At 41.1% G+C, this 25,045-nt stretch overlaps 1 protein-coding gene and 1 pseudogene across 1 annotated transcript in view; one reads left to right on the top strand and one right to left on the bottom strand.

Moving 5' to 3' along the window:
- DNAH12 (dynein axonemal heavy chain 12) overlaps nt 1–25,045 on the top strand; it is a 175,832-nt gene that overhangs the window by 65,508 nt on the left and 85,279 nt on the right. The window contains exons 30-37 of the mRNA XM_070455873.1: nt 5,960–6,069; nt 9,782–9,965; nt 10,099–10,239; nt 18,298–18,381; nt 19,064–19,252; nt 21,103–21,222; nt 22,756–22,944; nt 24,858–25,009. Of these exons, the coding sequence (XP_070311974.1) occupies nt 5,960–6,069; nt 9,782–9,965; nt 10,099–10,239; nt 18,298–18,381; nt 19,064–19,252; nt 21,103–21,222; nt 22,756–22,944; nt 24,858–25,009 (1,169 nt within the window). The remainder of the gene's footprint in view (nt 1–5,959; nt 6,070–9,781; nt 9,966–10,098; nt 10,240–18,297; nt 18,382–19,063; nt 19,253–21,102; nt 21,223–22,755; nt 22,945–24,857; nt 25,010–25,045) is intronic.
- On the bottom strand, nt 15,292–16,551 carry LOC139031309 (tyrosine-protein kinase CSK-like; annotated as a pseudogene).

Raw genomic sequence — 25,045 nt, forward strand, 5'->3', positions numbered from 1 at the left:
ACCTCCCAGAGAGGGTGAAAGCCTGATTGGGGAAAAGTGGAGGCTAACTTTGCACCCGATTGGAGCACTACTGGGGAAAGCAATGGTGCTTGTTAACCCTGGTATCATATAACATAAAGTACTAAAATTTCCCTGGAGAAGGGCATGGCATCCTACTGGGGTAGCTGATTTGGGGGTTTCTATTTTGACAGGGTAAGGTGAGGGGGCAAAAGCTGAAGAAGATGGTGAGAAAAAGAAATGGAGTTTGAAAGAGGGAGTCCATGAGAAGCTCTAGCTCCAAATCTTTTGGGGGCAACACAGAAGTAGAGGCTTAATACAAACAAGACTCACTCAGACTTGTTTCTTCCGTAATTTAATTTTATCCTGGAGTACAGTTGATTTACACTGTTGCGTTAGGTTCCGATGTACAGCTCAAGCTTCCCACGTGCTGCTAGTGGGGAAGAACCCCCCTGCCAATGCGGGAGACACAGGAGATGCAGATTCGAGTCCTGGGTCTGGATGGTCCCCTGGAGAAGGAAATGGCAACCCACTCCAGTATTCTTGCGTGGAGAAGCCCATGGACAGAGGAGCCTGGCGGACTACAGTCCATAGGGTCGCAAGGAGTCGGATGCAACTGAAGCGACTTAGCATGCATATGTACAGCTAACTGATTCAGTTATATATGGAAACATATATCCATTCTTTTTCAGTCATTTCCCATATACTTTATTACAGAATATTGAGGAGAGATCCCTGTGCTATTAGTAGGTCTCTCTTGCTCACCTAAAGTAGTGTCTAAAGTTAATCACAAGTCCTAAATGATCGATCCCTCACCTCCACGTGTCTCTCTCACCTGCCCCTTGAAACCACAAGTCTACTTTCCAAGTCTGTGACTCTGTTGTTATTTTGCAAAGAAGTTCATTTCTATCAAGCACTTTTTTGAAGGATCCACATAAAAGAGATAGCACGTGATATTTGCCATTCCCTGTCTGATATTTGCCATTCTCCTTCACTGAGTGTGACCATCTCTATGTCCTTCCATGTTGGGGCAATGACATAATTTCATTCTTTTTTTAAGGCCAAATAATATTCCATTAAGTATATGGACCACATCTTCTTTATTCATTCAGAGTTTGGTAGACATTTAAGCTGTTTGGTGTCTTGGTTATTCTACATAGTGCTGCAGTGAGTTTTGGGGTATGTGTGTACCTTTTTGAACTATGGTCTTCTCAGGGTATTCTCTCAGAACTGGGATTGCCAGATCAAATGATACCTTTGTTTTTCCTGCTTGAAGGAACCAAAATACTGTACTTTACAGCACAACCAATTTGCATTCCTTCCAGCGGTGTACAAAGGTTGCATATTCTCCATGCCCTCTTCAGCATTTGCTGTTTGGAAACTTGCTGATGATGGCCATTCTAACTGGAGTCAGCTGATAACTCGTCGCAGATTCTAATTTGCAATTGTCTAATAATTGGCTTGGAGAAGGAAATGGCACCCCACTCCAGTACTCTTGCCTGGAAAATCCCATGGACGGAGGAGCCTGGTAGGCTGCAGTCCCTGAGGTCGCTAAGAGTCGGACATGACTGAGCAACTTCACTTTCACTTTTCACTTTCATGCATTAGAGAAGGAAATGGCAACCCACTCCAGTGTTCTTGCCTGAAGAATCCCAGGACGGGGGAGACTAGTGGGCTGCCGTCTATGGGGTCGCACAGAGTTGGACACGACTGAAGCGATTTAGCAGCAGCAATAATTGGCTTATCATTGGCTTTTTTCTTAACAACAGTATAAATAAAATGTACCTCTTGAATTTTCTTCTTGAAAGCCAGCCCATTCAAAAATTCTTTATCCATAATCTTTGTGAGGACATTTCTTCAGAGGCAGGTATTATATATTTGCAGCAATACAAATCTTGTGGCTGTTGACTGTGATAATAGCAGGGAGTCAAGTTGCTGTTATGAAAAACGGCCACAAGATGGGAGTACTTTCCCATTCCCAATCTGGAAAATAGAATTGGAGCCTTTTAGACCAAGTTGTGTTCCTGATGGTAAATGAGAACGGAACGGGATGGGGGCGGAGGGGGGAGTAACAAAGACCCAAGGGGTTGTGTCTCTTTACCTCTGCCCCCCTTCCTTACCTATTGCCTCCTCCCACACCCCTCAGCCAAAGCCCGAGCTCTGCAAAAGCGTTTTGCCAAGAGTATTGAGGGTCAGTAGGTAGGGGGGCTCTAAGCAAACTGGCTTTTCCTGGGACCACACCACAGGGCGCGCTGGAGTGCGACGGTTCTCAGAGATCTTCCTGGCGTGCCGCTCCACTGTCCTTTGGAGGCATGAGTCTTGGCTGACCTGAGAAGGGCCCGCCTGCCTGCTGAAGCAGTGGTTTTATTTGAGGGGACCTGGCACTTCTGGTAGAAGTGGGGATCATTTGCTGGCACGACCTTCTGAGCAGCCTCAAACTCACACCACTCCTGCCTTGGGAGCCGAGTCTACTCAGGTCTAAGGATAAGAAACCAGCCTGGGTGACTCGGGTCCAGGAGAATAGAATAGACATTTTTTTGCTCTTATGACTGTTTCATTTATTTTCGTTTCTGTTTTGGATATTCTATTGCAGTGGAGTTGACATGCATCATTCTCTTTGTTTGAGTTCTTCAGCTCCTTGATTCACTTCTACATAGGCCTGTACCTATAGTTTTGCAGATTCTCATCCCATGATGGTATTGCAGAGTGTTGAGTCAAATTTCCTGGGCCCTTCTGTGGGTATGATACATTTTTCTGTGCATTTCCAGTAGTTTGGGGCCTCCTCATTGATCCTGCTCCCTGCGTCCCCCTGCCAACCTCCCCATCTATGCCTTGGCAATGGTGTGTTTCATGTGCAAGCCTGTGAGCCTGATTTTCGTGTGGGACACTGCTGGGTTTTGATCATGTTTTAGCTATCACCTGTAAGTGAAATCAGTCATACTTGTGTTCTGTCTGCCTCACTGGGCTTAGTGTGCGCCTCTCCTGGCCCACTGAGTTCCTTAAAACAGCGTGATTTCATTGTGTTTGGGGCTGAGTCACTGTCCACTGGTATGGGTGGCCTGCCTCCTTTCTCTGTTCATCTGTCCTCACACTTGGGTCGTTCCTCTGCCTTGGCTATTGTAAATAATGCAGACATGACCGTTACAGTGCCTGTGACTTTTGCAAGGATGCTTTTCTCTGGGTATCCCTCCAGGAAGAGATACACTATCTTTGGTAGCTCCGTTTTTCTTTTCTTAAATGAACATCCAGACTATTCTCCAAAGTGACTGTTGCCAGTTTATAGTCCCACCTCAGCACTGGAGAGTTCCCTATTCCCCCATCCCACTCCCCAGACCCGGGGAGCCTTTTTTGAAGTGTTGATTTTGTAATGATTGCTGCCAGAGGATCCCTGGGTGTCTTTGTCTTGAGGTCTTTCTCCTTCTTAGAGATCCTGAGCATTTTCGTTTCAGGTGATTTTTCTCTGTGACAAAGACTATGAGTAAAATGTGGCTGTTGAAATATGCATGTGGAGGGTTGGCTGTATTTTGAGTTAGGTTTTCATTAGGTGCCGCCATGGACCTTTCTTGGTGGGGGAGGTCATCTGCATCCCCGATCCTGTGAACCTTGAGTACTCTGCGTCAGTCTTCTCGTTGCAGTTCCGGAAGATGTCCACAAGGCGGCAGCACTTCTTCATGCCCCACTTTGTTCACTGGGCCATCTTTCTGGGTTGTCAAGGAGAGTGGAAGGTGCCCAAGGGCTTGTGTCTCTTTATCTCTGCCCTCTTCCTCTACCCCTTCGCCTCCTCCCGACCACCTCAGTCAAACCCCAAGCCCTGCAAAAGTGTTATGCCGAGGGTCCTGGGTGTCAGTTGTTGGGGCGACTGTAAGCAAGCTGGCTGTAATCAGGGACCACAGCCCCGGGAGCCCTGGAGCCCTACGCCTCTTGGAGCTCTTCCAGGCACGCCTCTCCACTTTGGCGGCTTGAGGCTCGGCTTAGGTGACAAGCGCCCACCTGCATCCTGCGGTGGTGGTTTCATTCGGAGGGCACCCCCCGCCGAGTTCTGATGCAAGGGGGCTCGTTCGCTGGCACGGCCTCCTGAGCAGCCTCAGTCCCACCCCAGTCTGCTTTGGGAGCCGAGTCCGCTCAGGTCGAGGGTTGGGCCAGGTCCCAGGGGAATTGTTATGGTTAGACGTCCACTATTTTTCCTTATTTATGTCTGCTGAATGTCCTGTGTTCTTTCTCCTCTGGTTGTTTTAAATGTTTTTTCTGTTTCCCGTTCTTGACTCTGTGCCAAGTTTTATTTATTTTGTACTTATCCTGCTTGGTATTTGCTGCACTTCTGCTATCTGTATTTTACTTTCCTTCTTCAGAAAATTCTTACTGATTATCTTTTAAAGTATTTCTTCTACCCAATTTTCTCTCCCCTGTCCTTCTGGGGAATTAATATTTTTGACTATTTTATATTGTCTCACATGTCTCTTATGATCTGTTTCTGTTTTGTTTTTCATCGTTTTTATTATATGTGCTTTAGTTTGGATACTTTTATTGACTTGTCTTTAAGATTCATGATCCTTTCTTTGGTTTTGTTCGGTCTACCAATAAGCCTCTCCAATGAACTGCTAATTTTATCTATTGTATTTTTTTCAGCTTTATTTTATCCACTTTGATTTTATTAAGAGGTCTCATTTCTTTGCTTAAATTCTTCATCTTTTCATCTATTTTTGTAATATTGTCTGTGTTCTTTTATACATTTATAAAAGTCATTTTATTTTTTTGTTAGCTAATTATGACATCTGAGTCATCTGTGAGTTATTTTATTTACTGTTTTTTCTCCCCTGCTGATCAACAGCTATTTTTTCTTATGACTGTTAAAAATTGAGTAGAAAATAAGAGGGTGAACTGGTTGTATTTTCCTGTAGGAAACCATGTTTTTTTTTTTTCTTTGTAAGATAGCTAGGTTGAGCTGCTGATCTTTTCAACCAGTAGTTGACCTGAGCAGGAGTCTTGTTGCACAAGTATTGATCATTAGTTTATCTCTGATTTCAAATGTCTTTAGAGAGAGAATTGTCCTAGTCTATGATAGGATCCTTCGTCTAGCAGCATTTTGGGATAAAAACATCCAAAGACTAAGAAAATCTCTTTCTGTGGGGGCTTGTAGCTAAGCCTTTGATTTCTTGTGTCACTTCACACTCAGCAAAAGCATACGCAGTGGAAAAACCAGCTTTATATTTGAAACTCCTCCAGATTTATATGTCACAGGAGCCTACATGGTCATTAAAATACTGTCAATTTCTCCTTACTTCAGCAAACTCCCTCTGCAGTATAGCAGGTCAGCCCAATGCCTACCTGTCCTTACTTGCTTCTAGAAGTAAAACTAGCAGCTGGTCTGTATGATAGGCTTATCCCTTTCTGAAATTTAGTTCCTTTAGGCTTGTGCTCAATGTTCAGTTGCTCAGTTGTGGCCAACTCTTTGCAACCCCTTGGACTGTAGCCCACCAGGCTTCTCTGTCAGTGGAATTTTCTAGGCAGGAATATTGGAATGGTTTGCCATTTCTGAAATTTAGTTCCTTTAGACTTATGTGTATCCAAAATGCTCCTGTGTGTTTACAGTTTTTATAATTTTTGTAACCTCTGTGTGTTTCTATTTACCATAGTGTGAAGGATTGTTTGGCATGTCCTTCTATATCCTAATCAAAAGTGGAGTTCTGGAAAAACTAATAAGACAAGTTGTTTTCATGCAGCATACACCCAGTGCTATGGTGCCATGATCACTGATAATTTATAATGGGAAACACTAATTTTTTAAAGTATTTTAATTCCATTTCTTCCTTTCTTAAGTAAAAAAAAAAAGGTTTAAGAAATAGTTTACAAATGTAAGAAGACACAATTTTATTATTTCTTGAAAAATTTGTTTATAAGACATGAATGATATGATTTACAATAGCATTTTGTAGAAATGCATTCCATTTTTCTTTTATTTTAGGAATTTTTAGAATGTGCTCATGAAGCCTGCAAAGTACATAATCTTCAGCCTGTTAAATTTTTTCTTGAAAAAATGATTCAGACATATGAGATGATGATCGTTAGACACGGGTAAGATTATAGATAGTTAGATGCCATAGTTAGCTGTTATTTTTTTTAAGTTAAACTATTAAAACAACTAAAATTTATAAACCAAAGAGTCAGCAAATTTTGCTAGGTGCAGTAGGGAGCAACCCTCCATCCCCACTCTACCCCAACCAATCTCCATTCCAGTGACTTAAAAACAACGCTGTATTTCTCTCTCACGCTACATGTCCAAAAAAGATTGGAAAGGAGTGCTCATTCAGTGATGTAGCACTAATGACCCTCCACAATTTGCCCCTTTGATCATCAAATACGTTATTTGTTCTACTTCATGAACATTAAATACACTTTTACTTTCCCAAGGAGGCAACCCGAAAGTTCCAACCAAGGAACCAGACTCAAAGTCTAGAATTTCTAGATGATATGTGATAGTCTGTGTATCAGATTTGAAAGCTGTTCCTCTTGCTCCAGAGATCTAAAAATAGAAAAACAAGTTATCTGCCCTGCACACATCCAGCATAATAATAGTGGGTTTACCGGAACATGATTCCCACAGCAAATACTCACATTCAGAAACTGAAGAGACAAAGCCAGTACTTGTTGGTAGCAGTTCTGAAATTCAGCAGGGCATGCTGGGCCCTAATTCCAGAGACAGACTGACTGTGAAAGTACCTCAGTAGTTTGTACAGGCCCTTCCAGGGAGTCAGAGTCATTTTATACATAATTTATTGTAAAGGGTACCATTAAGTGGCTCTGGCCATTTTATATTCATAATTATATATATATATATATATATATATATTGTTCCCCCCCTCCTGAGACAGCCTCCCCCACCAATTGTATAAACTGAGATCCCCGTAAAACCTGGGTATACTTCTGTTTGACGTTGCTACCCAAGAGGGGTTTTTCCAGGAACCTGTCCTCTGTGGACTTTGGTTCAACCTTGTGAGGGGTCTCCCCTCTTCATTTTCTTCCCTGGTCACATGTGAGGTGGATAATAGAGAAAATTTCCTTGAGAGCTGAAAAATGTTTTCAGCTGGCTCTCTACCTATACAAAGTTGATGTCTCAAAAGTCATGATTTTTTAAAGGCAGGTTTTTTTTTTAAAGCTCTTTGTATTGTATAAATTTTCAAACATATGTAAAAATAGAGGGAATTAGTACAGTCAACCCTCATGCATTCAGTAACTAAGAGTCTTTTTTACATCTTAAACATTCACATGGTGTTTTAGCCTAGACTCATGGTTTCTTTGTCAGTTAACTCTCTCAGAAACTTAATAAACTTTTTTTTCCATTTGATTCCAGGTGTGCCAGGAGCCACCAGAGGAGTCCTTATTAAGTCACACCTTTCTAAATGTCCTTGTAGTATCCTTGAACCTATCTGGCTTAGTTGGTAGGCCCATATCCTTAATCTGTTTTCCCTAATTATTTCACCATCTGGAAATGATTGCTGGGAACCATATTAACCTTGCATATCTTATAGTGAAGTGATACAATGGCTCTGCTCTTGATTTGGTCTTTGCTACTAGGCTAAGCTGATCTTTGTTGTTCAAAGATTTTTCTCAACTTATCTCTTACCGATTGCAGATGAGAATAAATCACCTCATTCAGTCTCTCAAGTCTCTATTTCTCAGCTTTCTCTACTTTCATTCCTGCTTGCAAAGTGGCCGTATTTTCCTGAGCTCATTTCTTTTTGTAGTTCCTTGTTAAATGCATCCCTTAGCCACCAATATATACTAATAATTCTCTGTTCACTATCTTTCCCCCCTAAAACCACAATTTCAATAGATTTATTATCTATCTCCCAGATTATCTCAAGGAATAAATTTACCAAATGTTTGATCAGTCGCTCAGTCGTGTCTGACTCTTTGCGACCTCATGAACCGCAGCATGCCAGGCCTCCCTGTCCATCATTAACTCCCAGAGTTTATGCAAACTCATGTCCATTGAGTCGATGATGCCATCCAACCATCTCATCCTCTGTCATCCCCTGCTCCTCCTGCCTTCAATCTTTCCCAGCATCAGGGTCTTTTCCAATGAGTCAGCTCTTTGCATCAGGTGGCCAAAGTATTGGAGTTTTAGCTTCAACATCAGTCCTTCCAATGAACACCCAGGACTGATCTCCTTCAGGATGGACTGGTTGGATCTCCTTGCAGTCCAAGGGACTCTCAAGAGTCTTCTCCAACACCACAGTTCAAAAGCATCAATTCTTTGGTGCTCAGCTTTCTTTATAGTCCAACTCTCACATCCATACATGACCACTAGAAAAACAGGTTTGACTAGACAGACCTTTGTTGGCAAAGTAATGTCTCTGCTTTATAATATGCTGTCTAGGTTGGTCATAACTTTCCTTCCAAGGAGTAAGTGTCTTTTAATTTCATGGCTGCAGTCACCATCTGCAGTGATTTTGGAGCCCCAAAATAAAGTCAGCCACTGTTTCCATTGTTTCCCCATCTATTTGCCATGAAGTGATGGGACCAGATGCCATGATCTTAGTTTTCTGAATGTTGAGCTTTAAGCCAACTTTTTCACTCTCCTCTTTCACTTTCATCAAGAGGCTCTTTAGTTCTTCTTCACTTTCTGCCATAAGGGTGGTGTCATCTGCATATCTGAGATTATTGATATTTCTCCCGGCAATCTTGATTCTGGCTTGTGCTTCATCCAGCCCAGTGTGTCTCATGATGTACTCTGCATATAAGTTAAATAAGCATGGTGACAATATACAGCCTTGATGTACTCCTTTTCCTATTTGGAACCAGTCTGTTCCATGTCCAGTTCTAACTGTTGCTTCCTGACCTGCATACAGGTTTCTCAAGAGGCAGGTTGGGTGGTCTGGTATTCCCATCTTTTCAGAATTTTCCACAGCAGAGCATTAATTCCCAATCCTTTAGCCTCTGTTAACAGTTAATTTGCCACCCACAACTTAGCCTCTAAGCCCGTGCCCCTTATTTTAGTCTCTCTCTCTTTTTTTTATCATGGCAAGAATACCTTTCTTCCTTCTAGGTACCAATTTCTATCGGTAAGGACGGACTAGGTTATTCCAGAGAAACAATCTGTACCCAAATCTTAGTGACTTGAGAACAAAGGTGTATTTCTCAATCATACTGTTTTCAGTATAATTTAATTTGGAGGTTCTGCTCATCATAATTATTCAGGTCCCAGGTTGTTGGAGCAGCCACCGTCTCAACACTGTGGGTCACGGCTTGCTAGAGGGAAAAGAGAGAGCTCTGTAGGGTCCCTCATGGGAAATTATCTCTCCTCTACCAACTAACACTCATCATTTCCATTTATTACTCCTTAGTCATCTAGTAGTCCTGAAAGAGAGCAAGGAAGGTACTATGTTCCAGCAGAGAGGAGATTCAGAGTATTTGGCAAAGAGCACTGTAGCAAGTGAAAATGAGGAAAAGTGAATCCTCTCCACCTCCCTGCTTAGGAAACCTCAAGTCATTAAATTTTTTTTCTTAAGTATGCAGTTGTTTCCATTTCTATTTGGAAATTTTTTTTTCATCATTTGGAAAATTTTTATTCTCTTTTGTAGATAAAGGTATTAATATTGAGAACTTGATTTAGAGATCAGTTAAATGTAACCACCTTATATCCAAGACAAAGTAATATAATTTCAAAAATTATATGTAGTAATTATCATAAGGTGAAAGTTTATATACAAGTATATAGGTAAATAATTTAACTTACCATTATTTTTGAGAATCTTATTGTATAATGACTTCTTTTCCTTCCTAGTTTTATGTTAGTAGGAGAGCCTTTTGCTGCTAAAACAAAAGTTCTGCATATGCTGGCTGATACTCTAACTCTTATGAATGAACGTGGCTATGGAGAGGAAGAAAAAGTCATTTATAGGACTGTAAACCCCAAATCCATTACTATGGGCCAACTCTTTGGACAATTTGACCCAGTGTCCCACGAGGTAATCCACAGTAGAAACATTCTCTACTCTTATTGACAATGCACATTAAGCCAAGAAATTTGAAATATTTTTATGTTATCACTTTATAGTTTTTTAAAGGAAGCTTTCCAACTCTTCCTTTCTTCCTCCTCAGTGGACTGATGGCATTGTGGCTAACACTTTTAGAGAATTTGCCTTATCAGAAACACCTGACCGGAAATGGGTTGTATTTGATGGTCCCATTGACACTTTGTGGATAGAGAGCATGAACACAGTACTGGATGATAATAAAAAGGTAAACCATCATGATTAAAAGCAAAACAGATGCACAGTATGAGTATACTTAATGCTACTGAGCTGCAAACCTAAAATGGTTAACATGGTAAATTTATGTTATGGTTTTTTTTTTTTACCACAATTTAAAAAAACAAAGCAGATACAGACATGCTTAAGCATGTTATATGTCCAACAACTAAATCCCAATATTTAAAATGAAGGATGCTGCAAATTGAAAAAAGTTTATAAGTTATCTTTTCAATGAAAACTATGCTGTGGTAAATTCTTTGCTTAGTTTTTTTTTTTAATTAAAATACAAGTATATTAAAATTACTGCATTAGCAGGAAGGTATAGTAATGTGATAATAAGTTATGTGACTATAGTCTTAAGGTTTCTTATAGAAATTTAATATTTTAGAAGAAAACAAAAACCCTTCTTTTTTGAAAACATAGACTGCTTCAGTGCTTATATGTGGTACATAACCTTAGAACCTGTGAGATTTAAAAAAATAAGAAAATGGAAGTCTTATATTTATTTTAACTGAGAGATAACATATGTAAAGTATAAAATGCATATCAAAGTTTAGAGTCTATGTATTTTTTTACATACTCATACACCCAGATGACCATAATATAAATAAAAATACCTTACATTTATTGTTTCCTACAAGGTTCACTTAAGTCCCTATGCAATCTGTACATCTTTCCAAAGGCACAATCATTATTCTAACTTGTGCTGTGATAAACTAGTTTTGCCAGTTCTTGAACTTCATGTAAATAGAATCATACCATATAATGTTTTCTTTCTTTTGGTCAATACAACAACCTATGATATTAATATTGTAGTTCCATTTTATTTCTTTATTATTCTTTTAATATCTGTATTAGTATTCTACTGTATCAATATACCACAACTTATTTTTATATTTAAATGAAATAATTATACTACTAAGTAAGCAAACTAGTTTAATTAACATTTAAACATATACTCCAGTACTTTATCATAGGTGGTTAGTTGTTTATTTTTTTTTTTCATTATTCAGTCATATTGATTGGACTAAGGGGGAAAGCAAACAAACAAGAAATAGTGATGATTCAGAAGAGAGGGTTAATCAGTTTAGTCAAGTCTAAGGTAAGAGAAACCCCAGTAAGATGGTATGCACTGAGAGAGGGCATCAGAGGGCAGACAGACTGAAACCACAATCACAGAAAACTAACCAATCTGATCACATGGACCACAGCCTTGTCTAACTCAGTGAAACTAAGTCATGCCATGTAGGGCCACCCAAGATGGATGGGTCACGGTGGAGAGTTCTGACAAAATGTGGTCCACTGGAGAAGGGAATGGCAAACCACTTCAGTATTCTTGCCTTGAGAACCCCGTGAACAGAATGAAAATGCAAAAAGATAGGACACTGAAAGATGAACTCCCCAAGTGGATAGGTGCCCAATATGCCACTGGAGATCAGTGGAGAAGTAACTCCAGAAAGAATGAAGCGACGGAGCCAAAGCAAAAACAACACCCAGTTGTGGATGTGACTGGTGATAGAAGCAAGGTCCGATGCTATAAAGAGCAATATTGCATAAGAACATGGAACGTTAGGTCTATGAATCAGGGCAAATTGGAAATGGTCAAACAGGAGATGGCAAGAGTGAATGTCGACATTTTAGGAATCAGAGAACTAAAATGGACTGGAATGGGTGAATTTAACTTAGATGACCATTATTTCTACTACTGTGGGCAGGAATCCCTTAGAAGAAATGGAGTAGCCATCATAGTCAACAAGAGTCTGAAATGCAGTACTTGTATGCAATCTCAAAAACGACAGAATGATCTCTGTTCGTTTCCAAGGCAAACCACTCAATATCACAGTAATCTAAGTCTATGCCCCAACCAGTAATGCTGAAGAAGCTGAAGTTGAATGGTTCTATGAAGACCTGCAAGACCTTTTAGAAGTAACACCCCAAAAAGATGTCCTTTTCATTATAGGGGAATGGAATGCAAAAGTAGGAAGTCAAGAAACACCTGGAGTAACAGGCAAATTTGGCCTTGGAGTACAGAATGAAGCAGGGCAAAGGTTAATAGAGTTTTGCCAAGAGAATGCACTGGTCATAGCAAACACCCTCTTCCAACAACACAAGAGAAGACTCTACACGTGGACATCACCAGATGGCCAACACCGAAATCAGATTGATTATATTCTTTGAAGCCAAAGATGGAGAAACTCTATACAGTCAGCAAAAATAAGACTGGGAGCTGACTGTGGCCCAGATCGTGAACTCCTTATTACCAAATTCAGATTTAAATGGAAGAAAGTAGGGAAAACCACTAGGCCATTCAGGTATGACCTAAATCAAATCCCTTATGATTATACAATGGAAGTGAGAAATAGATTTAAGGGACTAGATCTGATAAGAGTGCCTGATGTACAGGAGACAGGGATCACGACCATCCCCATGGAAAAGAAATGCAAAAAAGCAAAATGGCTGTCTGAGGAGGCCTTACAAATAGCTGTGAAAAGAAGAGAAGCTAAAAGCAAGGAGAAAAGGAAAGACATATCCATTTGAATGCAGAGTTCCAAAGAATAGCAAGGAGAGATAAGAAAGCCTTCCTCAGGGATCAGTGCAAAGAAATAGAGGAAAACAATAGAATGGGAAAGACTAGAGATCTCTTCAAGAAAATTAGAGATACCAAGGGAACATTTCATGCAAAGATGGGCTCGATAAAGGACAGAAATGGTATGGACCAAACAGAAGCAGAAGATATTAAGAAGAGATGGCAAGAATACACAGAAGAACTGTACAAAAAAGATCTTCATGACCCAGATAATCACAATGGTGTGCTTACTCACCTAGAGCCAGACAACCTGGAATGCAAAGTCAAGACTGCCTTAGGAAGCATCACTATGGAACAAAGCTAGTGGAGGTCATGGAATTCCAGTTGAGCTATTTCAAATCCTGGAAGATATTGGTACAAAGCAGAAAAAAAAAAAAAAATCCTGGAAGATGATGCTGTGAAAGGGCTGCACTCAATATGCCAGCAAATTTGGAAAACTCAGCAGTGGCCACAGGACTGGAAAAGGTCAGTTTTCATTCCGATCCCTGAGAAAGGCAATGCCAAAGAGTGCTCAAACTATCGCACAACTGCTCTCATCTCACACGCTATTAAAGTAATGCCCCAAATTCTCCAAGCCAGGCTTCAGCAATATGTGAACTGTGAAGTTGCAGATGTTCAAGCTGGTTTTAGAAAAGGCAGAGGAACCAGAGATCAAATTGCCAACATCTGCTGAATCATTGAAAAAGCAAGAGTTCCAGAAAAACATCTATTTCTGCTTTATTGACTATGCCAAAGCCTTTGACTGTGTGGATCACAATAAACTGTGGGAAATTCTTCAAAAGATGGGAATACCAGACCTCCTGACCTGCCTCTTGAGAAATCTGTATGCAGGTCAGGAAGCAATGGTTAGAACTGGACATGGAACAACAGACTGGGTCCAAATCGGGAAAGGAGTATGTTCAAGTTGTATATTGTCACCCTGCTTACTTAACTTTTATGCAAAGTACACCATAAGAAACACTGGACTGGATGCAGCACAAGCTGGAATCAAGATTGCCAGGAGAAATATCAGTAACCTCAGATATGCAGATGATACCCCCCTTATGGCAGAAAGTGAAGAACTAAAGAGCCTCTTGATGAAAGTGAAAGAGAAGAGTGAAAAAGTTGACTTAAAGCTCAACATTCAGAAAACTAAGATCATGGCATCCAGTCCCATCACTTCATGGCAAATAGATGGGGAAACAATGGAAACAGTGGCTGACTTTATTTTGGGGGCTCCAAAATCACTGCAGGTGGTGACTGCAGCCATGAAATTAAAAGACTCTTACTCCTTGGAAGGAAAGTTATGACCAACCTAAACAGCATATTAAAAAGCAGAGACATTACTTTGTCAACAAAGGTCCATCTAGTCAAGGCTATGGTTTTTCCAGTAGTCATGTATGGATGTGAGAGTTAGACTATAAAGAAAGCTGAGTGCTGAAGAATTGATGCTCTTGAACTCTCGAGAGTCCCTTGGACTGCAAGGAGATCCAACCAGTCCATCCTAAAGGAGATCAGTCCTGGTGTTCATTGTAAGGACTGATTTTGAAGCTGAAACTCCAATACTTTGGCCACCTGATGCAAAGAGCTGACTCATTTGAAAAGATCCTGATGCTGGGAGAGATTGAAGGCAGCAGGAGAAGGGAACAACAGAGGATGAGATGGTTGGATGGCATCACCAACTCAATGGACATGAGTTTGCATAAACTCCAGGAGTTGGTGATGGACGGGAGGCCTGGTGTGCTGCAGTCCATGGGGTTGCAAAGTCAGACACGACTGAACAACTGAACTGAAGTGAAGGACTCAGAGCCTGGTGGAAGGATTGTTTCATATCAGATGAGAGGGGAGCAGGAAAAGTGAATGTGTGGCTTTAATAGTGGAAATTTTTGAAGGCAAAGTTTTTTTCTGGACGTCCTCATGGAGTGATTTATTAGGATTCCATCTCACAAGGCAGTTGGTGGGTGGCGGTGGCAGTGACTCCCAGCCCCTGACCAACCGTTTGCATGTGGAGCGCGCCAACAGTGCACTTGGTCAAGGGCAGACATGGGGCTACAGAGGCGACCTGGGCACAGAACGTGGGGCAAGGAACGAGGCTGGGGTGATGGATCCGTAAAGAGGGGCCTAGTCTCCCCAACCCTTGGCAGAAGAGGAAAAATAAGACTCAAACTTCTCATAAACGCCTATTTGCTGGATACTTTCTTTCTCCTTATCTTGAAAAATAATAAAAAACACGGGGAAAAAAATCTCAAAAGTAAATACAGGAATAAAACAGTAAGAAGGCGAGAGATGGGAGGCCAGGGGGAGCCTGACCACGGTAGGGCTAGGGCGCCTGCCCCCTGCGCCTCAGCCTCCTCCCTTCTTGGCCCCGGCGGCCGGGCACCCAAATCCCCACCGGTGGGTCCCTGAGAGAAGGTGCGGGGCCTGGGCGGGGTCTCCGGGGGCCAGAGGAAAGAGGCCCAGTGGCCTGCTGCTGGGTTAGTTCGGGTTTGGGCCCCGCGAGCGGGGGCACCAGCTGTGCGGTCTCTCTGGGCTCAGCCCCCACAGGTCTGGGCCCCAGAAGGGGCCGGCAGCCCCAGGTGCAGCTCGTGGGTTTGATGCGCTCCCACCGCCCTCGGAAATGCGGGAAGGAGGGCCGTGCGAGGGCGTCCGGGTGCCCGCAGTGCGTCCTGGCCTCGGACGGGCAGGCGGGCGGCCGTCGGGGGCGACTGTCCGTCTGGCAGCCCTTTCCAGCCGCGGGGCGACGTCGCAGGGGTGGATTCTTGGGTAAGAGACTGGCCCGGAAGAGTGGATTTCCCAGAGAAGGATCTCGAGACGCCACGCGTCCGACTCGGTGGAGAGCTTCCTCTCGTCAGGGCCTCGGGCGCCTCCCCCTGGACCGGCCGCTTGCGGGTGCCCTGGGTGCTGGAGGCGTCCTCGCTGAGGCCGGAGCCGCGGCCCCGGGCCACGTGGTCCCTCGGACACCACCACCTCCAGGCGTCCCACGGCCGCGCGGACGTCTAGGAAGAACTCGAGGAGATAGTCTCCTCCCGGTACCGACCGAGCCCTCGCAGGCCCCCTCAGCCGTGTTCTCGGCGACGACGTAGACCCGCCTCCTCCTCTCCGGTCAGGCCCAGAAGCTGCACCAGGTGTCTGCTGAAGCTGCGTTGGGACCCAGGCTTCAGCCAGGAAGGACCGGACAGGAGCGTCATTCTTAACGGCGACTTTGTTCGTTCCCTCGGTAGTTGCCCAGCATCATGCCTCCACACTCTCCGTTCCCAGTGGCCTGCACCAGCTTCAGGCCCTTCCTGCTCAGCGCCTCGGTGCCCTCCGTGACGTTTGGCCTGTCCCTCTGATCTGAGGTGCGGTGCTCCTCCAGCTGCCTGAGGTCCTCGTGGGTGCTGCGCTTGCTGCGCTGGCGTCCCCGGGTCTAGCCGGTGGTCTCCCGCACCAGGAGGACCTGTCTGGTGGGCACAGCGGCCGCTCCGCCTGCTCCGCGCGGTCTGGCCGTGGAAGCAGGCGGTGAAGCTGAGTGCCATGCCTCTGCCTCCACGCCCTCCGGCTTCTGGACGTAGTTGGCTGGGGCGATGCCCTTGTGGCTCACCTTGTTCTTGGCTTTGTACCAGTTGGGGTCCTTGGTGATGGCCACTTGGTGAGCATGTCTTTGCCAAATGGAGGGTCTTTCTTGGTAGCGCGGTGAAAGTTATACTTGGCAATATAGTCTGTATGGGACGGCCAGGAAACCTGAGTTGCTGACATCTTCTCATTAGATCTGGCGTTCCCCCAGTCACAGGAAGGCGGACCTGTCTCTTGGTACCGTGAGAGTGCTGCCGTCTCAGCCCGCCCCCCCGCCCCCCCCCACTGCGGGCAGCATCAGTGGCCTGCGGAACAGTCCATGGTGTGGGGAGGGGCGCAGGGGTCCTGGGGGCTGCGGTACAAAGATGTCTGTTTGAGAAAGAAAGGGGAGGAGAGACAGCCAGGGGAGGAGAGACGGCCCCCGGTGGGGCCGGGGGCTGGGAGGGAGTTCGGGGTAGTAATCAATGTAGCTGGGCTGCATACCAGCCCACGTGGTGTCAACGTGGCGACATCGCGCTGGCAGCCCAGGGCTGCCCCCGGCCTCTGGATGGGGGCCAAAGGGTCCCGGTGGCCACAGGCTGGCTGAAGTGGGAGGGGCAGGACGCCCGGGTGTGGCCCCGACACCCCGGCAACCTGAATTGCCGATGTCTTGGAAGATTTGACAAATCCTTTTGGCGATTTATTTTTTTCTTCGGGAAGTGGTAGACAGTGGTTCTTTGTACACACGAGAAAGGGGAAGATTTAAATTAGCCATCAAGAAAAATGGAAAAGAGAGCTGCCTAGGAAAACGAAGAAGCATATCTGGGTGTTACGGAGAACCTGATAGACTTGAAGACCGTGAATTCTAAGTTTAGTGCCAAGGTCTGCCTCTGTGAGATTTTCTCTACCAATCTAAGCACTTCAGATGTGGGTGTAGTTCAGGTGGCTAGACTGGAAATACAGAAAAACTTTAAATATATTGACAGGAGAATGCTAGAAATGCTGGACCATAGAACAGAAGCTACCTAATGAAAGAAGTGAAAACAACAGGGGAATGAAAATCTCTGTGAAAATGAAAAGCAAATTTAGTAGGAGTCAACGAGTGGAGAGCTGTATAGATAGGAGACATTATTAGAAGTTAATGACAATTACAAACGTGGAAGCCAAGGAGATTGAGAAAATAGAATAGCTTTAATAATAATAAGATAGTTATTTGGCAGAAAAGACACAGTTGATAAATTCAGTTTTTTACATATTTGATTAAAGAGGAATGTTTTAGATTAAAAGAGACCCAGAGGAGACTGCAAATCCAATGCATGGTCCTTGATTGAATTTTGGTCTGAATAAATCAGTTGAAAAGACATTCCTGATACAACTGAGAATATTTGAATATTGGCTGAGTATTAGATGATATTAAGGAATTATTGGTAATTGTGTTAGATGTGATAATGTTATTGTGGTTATACAGGAAAGTCCTTATTTTAAAAGATTAATATTGACTTATTTGGATGTGAAATGCCATGATATTTGTAATGATCTTTAAAATACTTTTTAAAAAGACAAAGCAAATATGGCAAAATGTTACCATTGGTTAACTCTAGAAGATAAGTATATGAATATTCATAGTATTCTCTATTTTTTCTATTTCTTTTTTATTAATAAAAAAGTCTTACAACTATAAAATCTATGGTATTTCATGTAATTTTTTAATAACAAAAACTGACATTAGTATAGAATTTTATAGTTTTTTTCAACATATCATGTAGTTCCTGTCTCCCCTCCTTATATGGAGAGGACAGAGCTAGACTTAGAATTTAGATTTAAGATTTTTCTGGCTTCCATCCTAAGACTCATCCTATTATATCCTAAGAGGTACTTTAATAAATAGAATAAACTTCTGAGAAGTTTGAGATTTTTTAAAATAAACTTTTGAAAAATTGTTGCTTTCAGCTTTGCCTTATGAGTGGAGAAATCATTCAGATGTCCCCTCAAATGAGCCTCATCTTTGAAGCAATGGACCTTTCCCAGGCCTCAGTAAGTTCATAATATATTATAATAGTAGTTTATTCATCTGTTCACTGGGTCATAAGTCTTTTTTTATGTATTGTTTCTTTATTAAGTCTTAAATTACTGGAGTGTAGTTGATTTACAGTGTTGTGTTAGTTTCAGGAATAAGTCATTTTTACTATGTGTCAGAAAATGAGTTAGGCACAAAAAATACAAAGATGAATAAGACAGTGTACGCTCATTTAGAGAGGATGAGAAACATGCTAATATATAATATATATGTGTGTGTGTGTATATATATATACATACATATATATATATATATATATATATACATATATATATATATCTCCTGATATAGAGGTACATGTTAGTGCTCTAAAGATATGGAGGGGGCAAGTGCCCAAGCGAGGAATGGGTAGAGGAAGAGGATGTGGGAAAATGTTTGAGTGTTTGATCTGGTTTTGAGGGGTAAGACTTCTCCGTGGAGATTGGTTGGGGCTTGGCACTCCAAATCATGACAAGATGTCTTGAAAAGTCTTGGAGCCATGACATATCCGGAGATCTGTAACTGCAGATAGTTTCATCTAGTGTATGTGATGCTATAGAGGAAGACAGGAGCCAGATCATGAAGGACCTTACAAGTGATGCAAAGAATTCTTTAATAACTACCAGATTGGAAAATGAAAACTTGTCTTTTTTCCTCTAGCCTGCCACTGTAAGCCGCTGTGGCATGATTTATTTGGAGCCCTCACAGTTGGGATGGAAACCACTTGTGTCTTCATGGCTGAATTCACTGAAAGGACCTCTGCAGGAACCGGATCACCAAGCTCTTCTGAGAGGACTTTTTGACTGGTTAATAGAGCCCACTTTAAATCTCCGTAAGAAAAAATGCAAGGTAACATTATAATTCTCTTATCTACTCTAATTTCTTTACTTTACATTCAACTTGACTAAGTTTAAAGTCAGAATGGTAGGATAAATAAATTTTTTCTACTTAGACATATAATATCCACTTTAAAAAAAAAATCAAAAGATTGATTATGACCATCCATGATTCATATGCAGTTGTAAGAAATAATACAGAGAGATCCCACATACACTTCACCTGATTTTCCCCCATGGCAACATTTTGCAAAACTGTATTATTATATCACAACAAGGATATTGACATTGATAACATCTACTGATCTTATTTACATTTCCCTAGTTATCCTTGTACTCATGTGTCTCTGTGTGTGTGTGTGTGTCTGTATTCATGTGCATGCATTTATCCATCGGCATTTACTTGGTTTTAATTTTAATATGTATGCTTAAAGTGTACAAGATGATTATATATATATATATATGCAGTGAAATGAATGGGCTTCCCTGGTAACTCAGCTGGTAAAGAATCCACCTGTAATGCAGGAGACCCTGGTTTGATTCCTGGATCAGGAAGATCCCCTGGAGAAGGGAATGGCTACCCACTCCAGTACTCTTGCCTGGAGAGTGAAATGATTATCACAGTCAGGATAATTACCATATCTCCTCAAATAGTTAACACATGTGTGTGTGTTTGTGTGTGATGAGAACACCTACATCTCTCTCTTAGCAAATCTTCAGTACTGATACAAATTGTACAGTATTACTAACTGTAGTTATCATGCTGTCTATTATATCTCTAGACTTATTCATCCTGCATAACTGTAACTTTTTACCGTTCGCCCATCTCCCCATTTCTCCCACCTCCTCCCCACTTGTAACCTCTGTTTTACTCTGCTTCTTTTTATGTATTCAACTTTTTGATCATGCATATAAGTGAGATCATGCAGTTTTTTCCTTTCTGTATCTGGCTTATTTCTCTTAGCATAATGTCCTCAAGTTTTGTCTATGTTGTTGCAAATGGCAGGGTTTTCTTTTTTAAGAATGAATATTATTCCATTACATATGTACTACAATATCTTTATCCATTCATCTGCCAGTGAACAGTTAGGTGTCTCCATATCTTGGCTGCTGTGAATAATGCTTCAGTGAATGTGGGAGCACAGATATCTCCTTGAGGAACTTAATTTATTTCCTTTGAGTGTATACCTAGAAGGGGGATTGCTGGATCATACAGTAGTCCTATTTTTAGCTTTTTGCGGACCCTCCATACCTTTGCACTGATAATGACTGGACTAATTTACCTTCCCACAGCCAGTGCACAAGCATTGTTTTTCTCCACATTCTCGCTAACACTAGTTATCTTTTATCTTTTTGATAATGTCCATCCTAACAGGTGTGAGGTGATATATCATTGTAGTTTTCATTTGCATTTCCTTACTGATTAGTGAGGTTAACTGACTTTTCATATACCTCAGGATCATTAGTATGTTGTCTTTAATTTCAATATCACTTCTTGCCAGAGATCATTTATTTTCATGTCTCCTAGCTTGATATACAGGTAGATTGTATTTTTGATAAATGTTTGTTGAATAAATATATGAGTAAATAACTGTTATAAACTTCATTTCTACTATCTCTAGAGCACTGTTTATTCTCTTACTAATTTTCATTTCTCAGAGAATTCAAAATAAGAATATGTTACACAATTGTGTAATGTATTATGCTAGACTAAAATATTTGAGAGATTTTTATCATTCCTACAATTTAAATTCTTTAACTTTTATAGAGACTGTAAAAAGTATTTTTTTAAGTGAAACACTTATTTTCTTTCATTATGAATATAAGATGAAAGTAAAGTATCTTATTCTTTTCACTTTGAAGGAACTGATTCCAACAAGCGATAGCAATGTGGTTGTCTCTCTCACACGCCTCTTTGAAGTACTGCTCTGTAACGTGGTGGAAAACGATCCTACCAGCAAGCACATTCGTATTTGGATTATGGTTGGTTTTATATTTATTGTGTTTTTTTAAGTTATAGAATAAAAAGTGCCTCTGGCAAATGTTACTTGTCTTGAGAAAGACATTACAAGACCCAGAGCTATTTTTTGGTGAGCACCAAAAGAATACCAGAAGACATTAAAGTTGCCCTGATCTGATATTCTAATTTATAACATAATTTAGAGAAAGTAAAATACATCAGAATAAATACAAATGCCCTATTATTTATGAAAGATCACAATTTGATAAACAATAGAGTTACTTAATATTAAACCAATATGGACTTTAGGTGAATTGGTCTTGTCTCAATGTTAAGCTAGAGTGTAAGCTATAACAGAGTGACTACAAAAGACTAGGAGCAGGCATCCAACCATCTGGGTGGCGCATTGCAGGCAGAATCCGGAGAGCATTTAGGTAGGAAGGAGTCAGTGGTCTGGGTTAGTTAGTGCCTAGAGATCAGAGAATGCCAGAGAATCAGGCTCTCCGGGAGCCAAACGAAAGAGGTGTTCTATTCTCTCCCCTGGTCTATGCCACTTTCCTGTCCACCACCTTTTCTCAGATTCCTTAACTTCCTCTATGCACTCTATCTACTCTTCTACTCTGATAATAGCACTTCCCTCTCATTGTTTTCCCTTTACTTTGTTGCCACAGAAAATTTTCTCTTAAAACGTATTTGATACACTTTTCTATCTAGAGAAGGCATGTACCTAGAGCAAAAATCAAGACAAAAGTAGGTTTTCCATCCATACCAGTCCCCCAGCCACCCTTCAGGCAACCACTATTACGAGTGCCTCGTGTAGCCTGCTAGAGATACTTGATACATACCCTCTTTTACAGTAGCTCAGATGGTAAATAGTCTGCCTGCAATGCAAGAGACCCAGGTCTGATCCCTGGGTCAGGAAAATCCCCTAGAGAAGGGAATGGCTATCCACTCCAGTATTCTTGCCTGGAGAATTCCATGAACAGAGGAGCCTGGTGGGCTACAGTCCATGGGGACACAAAGAGTCAGACAGGACTACAACTAACACACACACAGACATTTTTTATACATGTTAACATACTATGCATTCTGATTTACATTTTTTCTCACTATATATTTTGGAGATCTTTCCATATTGGTATTGTGGTACCTTTTTTCCCCTAAACAGCTATACATATTCCACTGTATGTAGCTTATTCCAGTTAAGTTGATCTCTATTTGTGTTGCTTCAGATATTTTGCTACCACAAACAGTGCTGCAGTAAATATTCTTGTACATTTATCATTTTAACCAGAAGGAATATATTTGAAGATAAACCCACTAAAAGAGAAACCCCTAGGTCATTTGTCATGAGCATTTTAAATTTAGACAGCATTTTAAATATTGCCAGAGGACTGATTTTTTATGTGACTGAGATGTGCTTCATTCCACATTATTTGTAAATCTGATTTATTCCAAGTAGGTTAAGTAGAACTCAATATATTAAATTTCAATCTGTTAAAAATCTCTTTTAAATAATTAGTTTAAATTAAACTTTTTCCTCTTTAAACAAACAGGCTTGCTTTATATTTTCTTTGATATGGTCCATTGGAGGAAGCTGTGATACAGATGGTCGCATCATTTTTGATGTTTACATACGAATAGCCATAACGGGAAAAGATGAAAACAACCCAATACCTGAATCTGTGGGTAAATGGGAATGCAACTTTGATGAAAAAGGCCTAGTCTATGACTACATGTATGAGGTATGATGTAAGACACTTGTTATGATAAACCATAGAACACAAAGTCTTAGATCAGTGGTCAAAACTGGGTTCCCATCCTAGAGTTACTCTGACTCCTGTGGTTAGCATTTTAGTCCCTTCTCTTTCGTTTCTCCTCCTATAACTTCTGGGCTTTCCCAATGGCTCAGAGAGTAAAGAATCTGCCTGCAATACAGGAGACCTGGGTTCAATTCCTGGGTTGGGAAGATCCCCCCAAGAAGGAAATGGCAACCCACTCCAGTATTCTTGCCTGGAAAATCCCATGGACAGAGGAGCCTGGCGGGCTACAGCACACGGGGTCGCAAAGAGTTGGACACGACTGAGTGACTAACGCACTAACTGATAACTTGTGGACAGTATAGATCCACTTGCTTGAAGTATATTTTATAATTTCAGATTTATGTTAAATCTGTTTTCTCTTATTTAAAAAAGAATTCACAAAAAGGTTCTTTTAAACAGCTAGAATTTACATAATTGATTCATGCAGATTTTACTTCACAAAGCCATAAGGTCTGATAGAGCCTTATTACAATTTTACCTGAATCTCAAAGTCTGTAGATGAAAAAGCAAATCTAGAAAGGCTACTGGGTAGCACAGCCAGGACTTGAACCCAACTCTCCTGATCACCAGTGAAGAAAGGTCTCTCTAAAACCATGCTAACATGGAATTTTAAGAAGAAGACCGGAAAGATAGTTTCATTCACATTAGTCACAGTGAGAAGTCAATGAAATAACGTTTAAAACTAAAAAATCAAGAGATGATAACCCAAGCATATTCTTTAAGAGTTGAATGTAAAAAAAAAAAAACAGTTGAAGGTAAATATCACGATATCTAGCTGAAAGAGGCAAAGGTAAGTTGCTGTTGGAGAGGAGAAGATAACTGGGAAACTGCTCTTTTTCCTTAACCTTGTAAACTTGGACTCTAAAATATGTGCATCTATAGCTTTGATAAAAATAAAAGATAAAACCTCAGAAATTAAGAACATGAATTACTAAAGAATCGTTCACTCAAACTTGCAAAATTACCACAATCCAGACACAACCCATATACAATTTTTTAGAAAATATTTAAAAATTCTTAGATGCTCGCCATAGCCCTGGAGCAGGGCCCAAGAGACCTCCTTTTTTGCCAGGTGTTAACTCTTTTGTTGCTTGATGAAAGGTGAGAAGTCGGTGAGAGACATTTAGGATCTCCAGGGAAGTGCGGGGCAACCTGGAGAGGAAGATATCTGAGTGGGGGAGCGTGGATTCCCTAATCAGGATCACTCAGAGTGTTGAGACAGCAGATCTTCAGCCCATGGTTCAGAAGTTCAATCATGTATCAATTGGTTTAGCCTTTCTAATATGTCCTGGCTGGATATCAGCCTGGATCGGTATGCCAAACAGAATAATTTTAGAGAAACAAATATAATGAGTTTATTGCCCATTTGCTTTAAAATATGAAAACATCAAGCCAAAGTCCTATTAATTGTAACTTCAGCCACATCAGAGTGGCTGTCAGATAAATTCTTGATATATGCACAAGGACATCTTCAAGGCATTTTGGAAAAATTAGAGTGTTAAGAGGACATAGAGGCAAAATTATCTGAAATTTTATATATGTTGAATTTGTGATAACTAGGTTTCATTAAGTTCTTCAGGTTACCGTTGAAAAGGAAAACTAAAACTAAACGTGTATTTCTTACATTGGATGGTGGATTCATGGGTCTTTGTCAGTCTGCTTCATGAATTAAATGCATTGTATACATTATTTTGGATGAATCTAATATTTCACAATAAAAAGGAGGAAAATACTAAATAAAGTTTTAAAAACCATTGATGATAACTATGTTAAAAAGAGCCTGTTAGATAGCAAGTGTATGGTTATAATATTTTGAAACTTATGTTCTCTTATAGTTGAAAAACCGAGGTCGCTGGATCCACTGGAATGAACTAATTAAAAGTATTAGTTTAGGAAATAAACGTGTCAAGATTCAAGATATCATAGTCCCTACCATGGATACAATTAGATATACATTTCTAATGGATTTGAGTATTACCTATGCAAAGTAAGAAACTGTTATAACATGCATTTTGAATATTGC

Source organism: Odocoileus virginianus, chromosome 26 (assembly GCF_023699985.2).
Source record: "Odocoileus virginianus isolate 20LAN1187 ecotype Illinois chromosome 26, Ovbor_1.2, whole genome shotgun sequence".
Classification (NCBI taxonomy): domain Eukaryota; kingdom Metazoa; phylum Chordata; class Mammalia; order Artiodactyla; family Cervidae; genus Odocoileus; species Odocoileus virginianus.